The sequence below is a fragment of the Tuber melanosporum genome (assembly GCF_000151645.1).
Source record: "Tuber melanosporum whole genome shotgun sequence assembly, scaffold_159, strain Mel28".
In the NCBI taxonomy this organism is placed as follows: domain Eukaryota; kingdom Fungi; phylum Ascomycota; class Pezizomycetes; order Pezizales; family Tuberaceae; genus Tuber; species Tuber melanosporum.
In genome coordinates, this window is record NW_003298818.1 from 237,122 (window position 1) to 250,316 (window position 13,195).

At 48.5% G+C, this 13,195-nt stretch overlaps 4 protein-coding genes; 3 read left to right on the plus strand and 1 right to left on the minus strand.

Annotated features, from left to right (window-relative positions):
* The first annotated feature begins 14 nt into the window (after positions 1 to 14).
* GSTUM_00003049001 (uncharacterized protein) lies at positions 15 to 1,629 on the plus strand. XM_002836680.2 has 6 exons: positions 15 to 477; positions 532 to 655; positions 703 to 1,172; positions 1,228 to 1,261; positions 1,331 to 1,420; positions 1,479 to 1,629. Exons 1-6 carry the CDS (start codon positions 278 to 280, stop codon positions 1,533 to 1,535), a joined length of 975 nt encoding a protein of 324 aa, XP_002836726.1. The 5' UTR covers positions 15 to 277; the 3' UTR covers positions 1,536 to 1,629.
* A 292-nt stretch (positions 1,630 to 1,921) lies between these two features.
* On the plus strand, positions 1,922 to 3,302 carry GSTUM_00003050001 (uncharacterized protein; the record flags this gene model as incomplete). The annotated part of the gene is made up of 3 exons (XM_002836681.1): positions 1,922 to 2,119; positions 2,173 to 2,497; positions 2,563 to 3,302. The coding sequence occupies 3 exons, from the start codon at positions 1,922 to 1,924 to the stop codon at positions 3,300 to 3,302; spliced, it is 1,263 nt and encodes a 420-aa protein (XP_002836727.1).
* A 1,145-nt stretch (positions 3,303 to 4,447) lies between these two features.
* Positions 4,448 to 7,605, minus strand: GSTUM_00003051001 (uncharacterized protein; the record flags this gene model as incomplete). XM_002836682.2 has 6 exons in its annotated part: positions 4,448 to 4,531; positions 4,580 to 4,648; positions 4,694 to 6,215; positions 6,271 to 6,956; positions 7,006 to 7,235; positions 7,301 to 7,605. 4 exons carry the CDS (start codon positions 7,603 to 7,605, stop codon positions 5,541 to 5,543), a joined length of 1,896 nt encoding a protein of 631 aa, XP_002836728.1. The 3' UTR covers positions 4,448 to 4,531; positions 4,580 to 4,648; positions 4,694 to 5,540.
* Positions 7,606 to 7,754: 149 nt separating this feature from the next.
* GSTUM_00003052001 (uncharacterized protein) lies at positions 7,755 to 10,476 on the plus strand. XM_002836683.2 has 6 exons: positions 7,755 to 7,822; positions 7,887 to 8,678; positions 8,745 to 8,890; positions 8,947 to 9,091; positions 9,224 to 9,767; positions 9,817 to 10,476. Exons 2-6 carry the CDS (start codon positions 8,181 to 8,183, stop codon positions 10,311 to 10,313), a joined length of 1,830 nt encoding a protein of 609 aa, XP_002836729.1. The 5' UTR covers positions 7,755 to 7,822; positions 7,887 to 8,180; the 3' UTR covers positions 10,314 to 10,476.
* Positions 10,477 to 13,195: the final 2,719 nt, after the last annotated feature.

Genomic DNA, 13,195 nt, shown 5'->3' on the forward strand with positions numbered 1-13,195 from the left:
TAACCACCGAATTTCCATGATATCACAACATGATTCTCTCATTCCCCTCACACCTACGTATTATTGTGGTGTAGCAATGCCCACCCGGAGCCTTACTTGCACCCTTCTCGAGTGCCTTACCGCCAAGCCATCCGCAGCCTTACCACCTTCACTATCAATAGCCTTACTAAAAATTTGTCAACGTAGGAGTGTCTCCTCCATCTTCAACCTTTCACTCCTCTGTTCCCTCCCCGCTACTCACCCGAACAACAGGGCTCTTTTAAAGAGGCAGCACACAATGTCCACAATAGTAGAGGACCCTGCGCCCCCTACTTGCAAAGTCGTCTACGCCTCCGCCGTGGCCGAGGGCATACTGGGAGAAGTCAAGGACTCAATCGAGAGGCTGGGGCGGGCGCCATTGTTGGTTGGGTTTCTGGCGAATGTAGATCCCGCGGCGAGGATGTATGCTAGCTGGACGGGGAAGACTTGTTTGCAGAAGTTTGTGGGCTCTTTATTTGTTTTTCATTTTTCGTGGGTGCTAATGTGCTGTAGTGGGGTAAGGTTTGAGCTTAGGGAGGTGGGTAAGGATGATCTTGAGGAGAACATTATCGCGGCGAATGCGGATGATGAGGTTGGGGGGATTATTGTTTATTATCCGGTTTTTGGGAGTAGTCAGGTCCGATACTCGCCCTGCTGCGAGATTGTGCGACTAATGAGGAGCAGGATGCATACCTCCAACAGATCACCTCCAAAGAGAAAGATGTTGAGGGCCTCTCGCACGCTTACTTGTTCAACATGTACCAGAACATCCGCTTCCTCGACCCAGAAAAGTCGCAAAAGTCGATCCTGCCATGCACACCCCTAGCTATCATCAAGGTCCTTGAGCACATCTCCGTGTACAACTCCATCCTGCCTTATGGTAACAGGCTCTTTGGGAAGACTGTCACTGTCGTCAACCGCTCGGAGATTGTCGGACGTCCCCTTGCAGCTCTGTTGGCCAATGACGGGGCAAGCGTGTACTCTGTTGACATTAACAACGTGCAGTACTTTACCCGGGGCGCGGGGATCAGGAGACGGCAGCATGAGGCTCATGACACGGACTTGAAGCTCGAGGATGTGGTGCCCAAGAGTGATGTTGTGATTACTGGGGTGCCGAGTAAGGAGTATAAGTTTCCTGTGGAGCTGCTGAAAGAGTAAGTTCTCTCATAGCATTATTAAAGGTTACTTGGCTCACGGGGGTTATCGAAGCGGTGCGGTTTGCGTGAACTTTTCTTCGGAGAAGGTATCTTTCTCATGACTTGAATCGGATTACGATAGGAAGGGGGTTTGGGGGCTGACATGGAGTGCATAGAATTTCGGGCCTGAAGTTAAGGAGAAAGCCTCGATATATGTCCCGGCCATTGGGAAGGTTACAATTGTGGTTCTTCTTAGAAATCTTTTGGTATGTTTAGTTGCTTTAGGGGAGATTTGGTGGCTTGCGTGCTAATATTTGGCCATAGAGAGTTGTGGAGAACCGTCAGCGAGGAGAGGCAGCGGAGGGAGGGGAGAGTCTGTAGTTTTCTTCATTTTGTTTTGTTTTTTAGGGGGCGTAATTACATTGGTAGAGTTTGCATAGAGGCCCACTCTATATCAATTGAGTTTACTACCATGTGGGATTTGGTGGGGTCGTGTACTGTGCTCGAGTTCTCCAGTAGAATACCTTTTCACCCAGCTCTCGATTGAAAAATAACGGTAGTCTACAGTAATAGTCTACCACCGGCGCCGGTATTTTATCGCAACCCTGTATGATATTATCATTGATCGTCTGCCGCCCAACCCCATGACCCGATTCGTAGTCTTGGCCAAGACACACTATCGATAAGCTGCAAACCTAACTCAACTCCAACTCATCCGATCTCAACCTTCTTAATTTCCTTCTAACCACTCAGTCACCGCCAAAAAGATGCCTTGCACACCAAAACATCTCCCTCACCCACAACCCCCTCACCGTGCATCCGCGACCCCTCACCATTCCAGAAGCGCGTGTGCCCCCTGGCACACTATCCCTCCCCGAAAAATAATCTCAATCGAGCACCCGGCCATCATCAAGAACGTGGACAAAGCAATTGAGACGCTGGGCGGCGCTAAAGCTCTGAAAAAAGTCCCACCCTCACCTCCCCTCATTGCCGCTTTCTCCGTTAACAATGTAGCAAGCTCTCGGAAACGAACGCCTCCCCCGGCCTCGACCTCCGCTTCCGCCCCGAAGACATCATGCAACCGCCCATTCAATCGAAAACCGTCGAGACGAATAACATACTCCTCAAGATCCGCATACCAAAGCGTAAGCGTGCGCCTGGGGAAGGTCCGGATGAGCGCAGCGTGTTGGAGAGGTTGCGCGATGCTGGGGAGGAGTGTACGATCGAAGCCGTGGGGACGATTGCGCAGACGGTGAGGTTTAGAGATATGGCGAATTACCAGTTCAATACGGCAGATGTGGAGATTGTGCGGAGGGTTAGGGATGAGTTGGGGGGCTTGGAGTGTTTGTGGTGTCCTTTTCGAGGAATTCTGTATGGCTGCAGTGCTGATTTGGAGGGCTTGTCATAGATGCGAGGATCAAGAACTTTGACATCCCCCCCAGTCGTGGACTTAGAGATCCGCATCCCATTCTCCCCCCGCCGTCGTTCTCGAATACAGCGATGCAGCACAACTACTACTACCGTCAGAACCCCGCCATCAAAAAAACCCTAGTGGCCGGCAAACCCGCACTTCTGAACCTCCAGGCCGCACCGAAGACGCTCACACCAATGGTGCACATCTCCACCCCTACCACCCCCCTGTGCCCTCCGGACTCACTGCGACCCTACGACCTCCTTGACCGCGGGAACAAACAGTGCGTCGACCACCTGCGCAAGCTCTTTGCCCAACGGCCCATCTGGACGCGCCGCGCCCTCTTTAACCACTTTCCCAAGAACCTCCAGAGCCTCGTGCGCTTCTCCATGGTGCACGTGGCATACATGTGGCGCGCCGGGCCCTGGCGCGACACCTGCGTCGTGTACGGGTTGGACCCGCGCGCGGATCCGCAGTATCGTGTGTACCAGGCTGTGTTCTTCCAAGTCGACACGGAAAAGACGGCTAAGGGGAGGGAAAAGGCGAGGACTGGTGCGAGCCATATATTCGACGGGAAAAACCTCGTGCGTGACGGCCGGTGCTTTCAGCTCTGCGACGTTACGGACCCCCTGTTGAAAGGTGTAATTGACGGCGCTAGGGTTCGGTCTAAATGCGATGTTTTATCCCCTCTCCCGTTTTGCCCGGCGTCTGCGCATAGACTTATAATTGTGAAATAGCACATAGACGGTTGGTACCATTCCACAACAATGAACAAGATAAAAACCATAATGCGCCTCAAGATCCGCGCACTCGCCGATGGACACACACCCACCGACGCGGATTACGTCGATGTGCTCGAGCAGGAATCCGAGGACGAGGATCAAGAGGCCGCCAGGAAGCTGCGCGAGCGGGCAGAGCGGCAGGAACGTAGGAAACGGCGCTTGGAGAAACGGGTCCGCGTGGCTCGGCCAGCATTGGCGGCTGCCGAAGGAGGAGGGGAGGGGGAGGGGGAGGGGGAGGAAGGAGAGGAAGGGGAAGAAGAGGAAGAGGAAGAGGGACCGGAGGAGGAAGAAGATGAGGAGGAGGAAGAAGGGGAGGAGGGGGAAGAAGAAGAAGGCGGCGGGGAATGGGGACAGGAACTTAATCTTATGGGTGGTATAGCGGGAGTTATTGATCCTATGCTGCTGAACGAAGGACGGCCTGGGGAGATCCCCATGGCCACCGCTTTGGGTGAGAGGGTGCAGGGGGTTATGGGGGAGTTGCTCAGGCGGGAAGATGGTGGTGGGAATGAGGCGTTTTGGGAGAGTGGAAGTATATGATGTGGTGGAATGTTGGGAGTCCGAGGTGTAATCTGCTGGATAGACTTCTGCTGCAGTATGCACTGCTAGCCATCCAACCATGCGGTGATAGCGCTTATCTCCCTTGTGTGATAAGGGATTGAGAGCAAGTCTTGCATTTTTAGACCCTAGAGTGATTGCTGGGTTTGGACCCGTGGCGTCATACGTTTCTCTTCCCGAGCTCAACTGATAGACAATTAGTAAGACGCTTTTACAACGTTGGCTAGGTAACGTTTGACGTTGTTTTAGGCTCCTGGTATAGCCTCAAATTCCGCCCGCGTTCCCTTAGGTCTCCGGGATATGGTGATTTACGGGTGATGGTCTGTGATCGACTGGGGACTACTCACAATATTTGTCAACGCCAAAGGCTATTCATCTTTCCAACTCAATTTTCGAGTACTTCCTAAGAGAGTGGCCGTCATTCTTCACTTTTGAGAGGCATAGGATAGAAAAGATAAGGCAGGGAAACAACACTAATGTCTATTCCTCTATAATAATTGAGCAAAGCATGCAGCAAGCACGGAACAATCACCAAGCTTAGGCCTACCCACTCAACCACCCCACTCCCCCATGCCATTGCTCGATAGCCTCCACATCCGCAATAGTTAGACCCCTTTTAGGGTTAGTTACTATCAAAAGTCAGTCCCCTGGATTCTAATGTCGTGGAAGAAACTCACTTTCTAGAATGCGGCTTCTTACAGCAGGATCAGAACCGGGATCAGTGGCCTTAAGCTCCGTATCTTCCGCTAGTACTGTTAGAATAGATGCGAACCATTGACTTCCGAGTCTACCTTTGTCAGGAGTTTTCTCAGCACGCTTCTCTTCAACGTCTTGCCCAGAATCACACTTCTCATGGACAGGGGCGTGGGTTGTGTCATTGCTTCCACAGGGTTTGCTTCTTCCAAGAGTACAAGAATAAATTCCCCTTGCCAGGCCGCCTCCGGGAAATGGTGAAACGGTCGGAGCATGAGAGGACTCTTTTGAGCACGGGTTACCCGCACCGCTAGCTTTGCCAGATGCCACCTGGCCAGGAGCAGAGGAGGGCTTGCCCTGATTCATATTCTGTTCAGAAGACATTTGGAGTGAAAGGAAGGACCGTGTGGATAGAGGAGTAAAGTTAATCGGTTGAGTGTGGTGTTTGTATTAGTTGAGTGAAGAGCGAGGGATGGAGAGGGCGGAAGGGGGAATAGAGGGGGGTTAATATACAAGTACTAATTCTACCTGGAGAGTGCTAGGGGGTATACGACACCTGAGGGTGGCGATGATGTGGAGGATTACCTCCCTGGTAATTTAACTTAACCTACGGGTATTACTAGCCCCGTCTATGATTGTGAGGAGCTGCTTTTGGCGGGCGCGGCCGCCTTTGTCATTTGATTTGGCGTTGTAGGTTATGTTAATGCCCATTGTAAGACGTTCATTCCACTGAATATCACTCGTAAGATAAGTAATGTTAGGGCCTAAGTTACTCTCACGTTTACGCGTGTGCTGTACAATGACTTTGGTTGCAAAAACCAATCATCTCCGTTTCGTATTGCTCTGAAATCCCCGTAGCTGCTCGAGTAGTGTGGGGAGCCTTAACACCTTAATAAATACAGGCCATAACTATCTCATGGGTTGTAGGCGACATGAAGGAGAAGTTTAATTGATTGCTTCACGATCATTCGCCTTGGGTTTTCTCGCTCGCCTCTTCTCGCTTCTGACCAAATCGTCAAAGTCGGGGGAAACAACATATCTCCCTTTAACTTGGCCTAGACTAAATGCCGCACCCTTCCGCGCACCCTTTTCATCCAGATCCTCTTCTCCCCAAGGGGAAACCTCTTTGACTGCAACAGCTTCCTGTAAAAACAAACAATCGGTTCCACGGGAAACATCCATTGCAAAAGGTTCACCGTCTACCGGGTTTCCCCAGAGAATCGTCATGCGACCAGACTTGTGAACGCGAAGCTTGCCTGCTATACCTGGAGGAGGAAACGCTTCTAATAATGCCTGTTGAGCCTTTAAGCTTTGTTTGGGCATACTAGGGGGAGGGGGCATTCTAGTTTCGGTGGGTGCAGAGCTTGGAGGGGGACCTGAAGGTTGGGGAAGAACGGTAGTCCGAGCTTGAGGGTTAATATCCAAATGGGGCAAAGTGGAAGATCCCATCCTATGCTTTTCTGTAGATGATGGCTTGGGGTCAGTTGGTGCAATGGAGGCTTCGTGTGACTTTTTCTCTTTTGATAGAGGGGCGACAAGTTGCGGCAGCATCGTAGGAAACTGAAAGAAAAAGATCTGATTTTCAGTCTCGGAGTTCCTTGGCTCTCGTGCCGCCTCACCCTGGGGATAGCTATTAGGAATGCATGCGTAACTGTGGATTGGAGGATGTACTCACCATCCCAGGGTTACCACCCATGTCGAGCTTGATATCGGTAAAGCTCCCTGCCAACTCCTCTAGTGTTTTTAGTCGATCCTTTTCTTCCACTTTAAGCTCCTCTTTCGTCTCAGCACTCGTGAACAAGGGTTTTGTCCTGTGAGGGCTCGAACGCCGTCTTTTTGTGGGTGACTTGATTTCTTTTTTTTTTATTTCTGGGGATGAGGTAGGGGCTTTGGTTTTCCTTGAAGCCTCTGGCGATGAAGGCCACTCAGTGGCCATATTGTCATCTGATGGCTCCTCTTTGACCTTCACCGAATCCTCGAGCGGGCTCTCGTTCTTGATCCTGGGATCTGATCTGCCTTTTTTCGAACTAGCATCCGTATTGACCATAGCAGTCCGGTCGATGTGCTCGCTTCGAGGGACTCTGACAGGAGCTCCTGCGCCCCAATGGCTAGACCCACAATCCATCACTTTATCGACATCTTCGTCCTCAGAGTTATCTTCGTTTAGCAATGAAATGTATTCCACATCCATTCTAGGACCGTCAGAATCGTCCGATGATGTATATCCGAGAGTTTTCCCATCCTCGCCTTCACCCTCTAGCTTTGCTCGGGTCTTTATGTCACGCTTTGCACCGGATCTAGTGAATTCTTTGTATTTTTCACGATCCATGCCACGCTCGACGGCAACCCTGGATCTTGGAGCTGAAGAAACTTAGGAAATTATACCCCGGAAAGAGATGAGATGACTTACCACCTGTAGAGACACTTCCTAAAGCAAAAGGTCCTGATGCAGTAGCTGGTGCATAAGCGGATACAGCGTTGTGGCCACCTCTTCCACCTCTTCCACCTCTTCCACCTCTTCCACCTCTTCCGCCTCGCCCACCCCTTCTACCCCTGGTCTCATGATCTGACCCGTTGGCTCGGGGGTGAGGGGCTGGATTAGCGGTATGTTGGAACCTAGCATTGAGGGTTTCTCGTTCTCTAATTTTTAGAAGAGATTAGCATGGGCCGTAAAGGTTGGGGCGAAAGATAGCTGCGATACTCACTCTTGTGTGCGCCGGCCAGGATTTCTGGGTTTAAACTTGACTAATGGGGCTGCTCCCCGAGCACTGGTAGAAGGGTTTCGAGCTGCAGATAAGCTGTCTAAACGGCCGACTGGAGGGGGGATTGGAAGATTCTGCACCGGTTCTGCTGCAGTTGTTACCACTGAAGAAGGAACTTTGACTGGCGCTGGGCTATCCGTGGGGTTTTCTGGGGGTGTAATCGAATCACCCGGAATGGGGGCGCAATTAGAGGTCGCTGCCCCTCGCCTTGCAACTGGTCGGGGTTTCGCTTTTAACTTTGGTGGCATAATGGCGAGTCGGGGGGAGGGGTGGGATATTTCGGAGTGCGGGATCTAGGACACGTCAATGGACATGGGTGTGGGAAAGTTAGTGTTTAAAGGCAGGGTAACTAGCACTCGTACCATGGTCCTGCAAGAAGTTATTGAACATGTATCATATTATTTTGGGCGCTAACACAAATTAACTGTTGACTAACTTTCTGCCAGGAACACATATTATACAAGGGTAGGAACCCATTAACCGGAACCGACAAGGATATCGTTGGCTTTGTTAACCTCAAATAACTTAGGTGTTCGAAAACCCCTCCCCTGACACCCTTTTTTGTGCAAAGCTGGGTTCCTTGCCACCCTTTTTGATATTATGATACACCTGTCCCTCGATGCTCCTCCCCCGCTTTTTTCTTACTCGCTGCCGCTCAAGCATCGCACCTGTTCCCTCCTCCTTCGAGACCCGCATTCCCATTTCTCTTCCTTGTTATTTGTTGGGGGCATCGTCTTTCAGTTCATTGACATTTTCTAGTAAAGAGAACACTCTTACCTTCGACAAAAATACTTTCCTTAAAGCTCTGGGGGCACCTCCTATCATGGCTACTACTAAAACCGGTGCCCCACTTGATCGTGGAACCCTCGACACCCTCCTTCGTAGAAGGCTCTTCTACACTCCAGCTTTCGAGCTTTATGGTGGTGTGTCTGGTCTTTATGATTACGGTCCGCCTGGGTGTTCCCTTCAGGCCAATATTGTAGATGCATGGAGGAAGCACTTTGTCCATGAAGAGGATATGTTGGAGGTAGACTGTACTATGCTGACCCCAAACGACGTTTTAAAGACTTCCGGGCATGTGGATAAATTTGCGGATTGGATGTGCAAAGACCCGAAAACCGGCGAGATTTTCAGGGCCGACCATATCATTGAGGAAATCCTAGAGGCTCGGCTTAAAGGTGATAAGGAAGCGAGAGGAGAGAGAATTGTGGAGGAAGGAGAAGACGCCGATAAGAAGAAACGAAAGAAGAAGTTGAAGGATATTAAGGCTATCAAGCTTGATGAAAAGGTTATCCAGGAATACGAAGGAGTACTTGCAAAGGTTAGTGGCACTGAACCCGCATTCCAGTGTTGGGTATATGTGGCTGTCATGTTTACCAATAATTAGATTAGTGACTGCAGCGGCGAAGAGCTTGGAAAGCTTATTGTCGACTATGGAATTACGAGTCCTACCACTGGCAATCCGCTTGAGCCGCCAGTTTCTTTTAATTTGATGTTTCAGACGTCAATTGGCCCCAGCGCAAATCTTCCAGGGTAATATTTGTTTACATTTGTTTGTGGTTGTGAGTCATATACCTAACAATACATAGATACCTCCGTCCAGAAACCGCCCAGGGCCAATTTTTGACATTCAACAAGTTATATGAGTTCAACAACCTGCGCATGCCTTTTGCTTCGGCCTCGATAGGAAAGTCATTTCGTAACGAGATTTCTCCCCGTTCTGGACTGCTTCGTGTCCGCGAGTTCCTCATGGCTGAGATCGAGCATTTTGTCGACCCACTTGATAAAAAGCACCCTCGATTTCCCGAGGTTGCAGAGAAGGTCTCTCTTAGACTCCTTCCACGCACTATACAAGAGTTGGGCAAGACAACTATTGTTGAAAAGACTATCGGTGAAGCCGTTAAAGAAGGGATTGTGGATAATGAGACCCTGGGTTATTTCCTGGCCAGAATTCACCTTTTCCTGAAGGAGCTTGGTGTAGATCAGGAGAAGGTTCGCTTTAGACAACATATGCCTAATGAGATGGCTCATTATGCTGCGGATTGTTGGGATGCTGAATTGTTTACTTCTTATGGATGGATTGAATGCGTTGGCTGTGCGGATAGATCAGCCTACGATCTTACCGTTCACTCTAGCAGAACTGGGGAGCAGCTTGTAGTCAGAGAAACCCTCGAGCCTCCAAAGGTCTGGGAGGAATGGGATATGGACGTTGATAAGAAGTGGCTTGGGCCTAAATTTCGAAAGGATGCTAAGAAAATAGAGGAAGCTGTCGCGAGAATTTCACAGGGGGCTCGTGAGAAGCTTGCTTCTGTTCAAAAAGATGGTGGAAAGGTGTTTATTGAAGTTGAAGGTCTTGGTTCAGTAGAACTAGAAAAGGTTACCATTGCGAAGAACAAGAAGGCTGTAAACAGTAAGTTCCTTATATTTGTAATTTCATATTAATTTACTAATGGAACTAGTCCGGGAATACACACCTAATGTTATCGAGCCATCATTCGGTATTGGCCGTATCTTCTACTCTCTTATTGAGCATATCTATTGGTCACGTCCTGGCGATGAAGCTCGTGGTGTTTTGTCTTTCCCTCCAAAGATTGCACCGACCAAAATCCTCATCGTCCCTCTTTCTGGCCATTCAGATTTTGCTCCTATCGTCACCGCGCTCTCCGCTAAGATCCGCCGGGCTGGAATTTCAAATAGAGTGGACAACTCCTCTGCAACCATCGGAAAGCGCTATGCTCGCAATGATGAGTTGGGAACTCCTTTTGGTGTTACAGTCGATTTCCAGTCCCTCAAGGACGGCACTATCACTTTGCGTGAGCGTGATGGGATGAAGCAGGTTCGTGGGACACAAGATGAGGTCATTGAAACAGTTAGCCAGATCTTGGATGGTGACATTACTTTCGATGATGCATTGGCCAAGTTTGGAGAGTTCCAGGGGCAGGAACTTGACGAATAGAATCTTGTTTTTCTCATTTATGTTTTCGGCTTCCTGTAGATAATAGGAGAGGATGCGGGACCCTGCTCCTGTATTTCGATAGCTTTTGTATCTTGGCTCAGATGTTTTACCGGTTCTGTGCTATAGATGGAGACAATCATAGAATTACCGACTTCCATCACCATTTATCACTCGCTCTGTCTGTTGAACTTGGTATCATATCATACTTATCCACCGTACAGCGCTAGTTTCATTGCTATGCAACTGGCTCCTTACGCAACATTACTTTCATTCTTTTCATTTCATTCCATTCTTAACATTAACTCCATGCCTTATTCAACTATGGTATGTTTCTTTGCTTCTCCCTATCTTTCACATTATGTTGTTATTGTTATTGTTGTTTGTTTTCTCCGTGTCCCTTCAGGATATAAACCAATGAGAGTCCATCTAATCAAAAATCAAGCTTCACTCCGTTTCTCTCTCAAAAACTCATTGATACTGTCTAGGTTTCCCTGGAATTTGGATCAAGCTAAGGATGTCAGTCGCCAAAAGTACCTGCTACTGGGTCGGAAGGGGTTTCATATATAATATGCTTGGTATACGAGAAAAAACAGTGTTCCTAGTTGTCTAGTCCGTTAGTCTTCGGGGTCGGATGGGACGGACTACAGCTCGTAGTCCGCCCTTTTGAGAGTGCTATGACGGACTGCGCCCGGGGAGGTGAGGACTGGATGGACTGTAGTCCCAGGGCTTAGACCTCCGGTACTATCCAAGTTGAAATCGCACCTACTATCGCCTGATGGCGCATCACTCGCGCAGTCCCCGGCCGTCCCCCGCAGTCTCCTACAGTCCTCAGCCATCACCTGTAGTTCTCGACTGTCCCCGCCCATCCCCTGCAGCCACCCACCGTCCACCCCTCTTGCCCTAAACTAAAATGACTCCCCGTAGGGCCCGCGGTCCGGCTCAAGGACGGCAGTCCTGCAATTGACCGCCCTGGACGGACTACAGATAGGCGTCCCGTCCCGCCCAGGGCTCTTGGAATTCGCCCGTCGGGGCCCCGCCGGGCAACCAGACGGTTGGGAACACTGGAAGGGAATAGTGACTGTCAACTTGTGCATCAAGCAAGATGGCCCCCTACTCGCGTATTTCCCGAACACTCGACCTCTTGACCGGTTCCTCAATCCCATCTCTAGTAAACTCAGGCACCAGTCCAACGGCAAGGCGGGTTACATTAGCTCCAGCCAGAAGACTGCTCAGTGGGTTTACTACTTGACTTTGACAAGCCTGGATGGGAGTGAATCATCGAGATCGACCTTAGATGGTATATCGAACCATGTGTGGACACCTTGTGGCCCAGAAAAACCTATAAGACTCACAATAGTATAAATTTCACTAGTCTGCTGCAGACTGTTTGAGGAAACTTACAGTCATTTCTGGTAGCAACAGCAGCAACAAAAGGGGTAAGAGCAACAACCAGACTCATTGCTGTCAATATTCTTTAATGCTTTTTTGCTACATCCTTGAACTAAAAATCCAGGCATTTAGAAAGTAGCCTGCCCCTTACTGTGTTGACCTGCTGGTGAGGCGCCATGTTGAAATTTGTTTCCTATATTATGTTTCAATATATTTAATGATAAACATTGTATTTTCACTCAGTTGGTTATGTTTCAGTTAAAACCTGTATGCTGCAGACATTACTACAGCTGGGTCATATTTACACTAATTTTATAGATATTTCATTGAATACAGACAGAAAACTTATGCATTATTTTCTTATTTAGTTATGGGATAAATGAGATTTTCTTTTTCTATTATGTATATTTATACACATTGATTATATATTAGATTGATAATATTTTCTTAATATTTCCTGCATACTATCTTAGATATACATACACTTTTGGGATTTTTCTTGGCAGGTTTTCAGGGTCAAACAATTTCACACTTATGTTTCTCTACTGAGAAACATATTCTTATTTATGTTTTTCCTAATTATATTTCTTTTATTATAAATGCCACCAAAAAAGTGAGTGCATACAAGCCTTAGCGCTTCCCAAAAAACACCGCTACTATTATGAAAATGAAACTTCATGTATAAACCAATAGACTACTTTTGTTCAAAGTAAGAGATATGAAATAAAGCAAAATAAACAAGAAATTACTACGCAGAATGACTCCCATGATAATGAATCACCCATGGCACCTAGGTTGGCATGAACTCAATAAACTTATCTATCTTCTCTTATTCAATTCCATTCCATTCTTCCTGTGCTACTCACACCAGCCTAGTAATACCTCTGAGTCGTCCCTGTAGTATTCGGAAGCAGATTTTTAGCTGATATTTTAGAGTCCACCAGACATTCTCTATAGGGTTCAGATTTGGGTTATAGCTGGACCAGTCTGAGTATATGATACTATTGTTCAACTTAAACTGACGACTATATGTGGAAATGTGAATCTCGGAACCATCCTCCACTAGTGAAAACCCTTGAGCTGACCCTCCCACCTCTTCCTACAAAGGAAGAAACCCCAGCGGCAATACCTCTAAGCAGTGTTGCTCCGAATCCATTATACCACAGTCATTAGGATGCTGATATTCTTCTTGTGGTTTCTGCCAAATATTAATATGATGGCTCTACCGGCCATAGCTTATAGTAGCTCAGAACATTGTAGATATTCTTTCCCCTTTGCAAGTTGCCTAAAGGCTATGATCTTGGAGCTCAGTTCTAGGCTTCCTCCAAATCCTCTCATAGCCTCCTCTTACACCAATCTCAACCTTTGCCTCATCAGAGTAGAACTTCCAGCACCAGTCCTACACTGTCCAGTGACCTCTTTGTTGACACCATATCAACCTATTCCACTTACTCCCGGCCCGGATGACAAGATGGGTCTCACGCGCTCAGGAT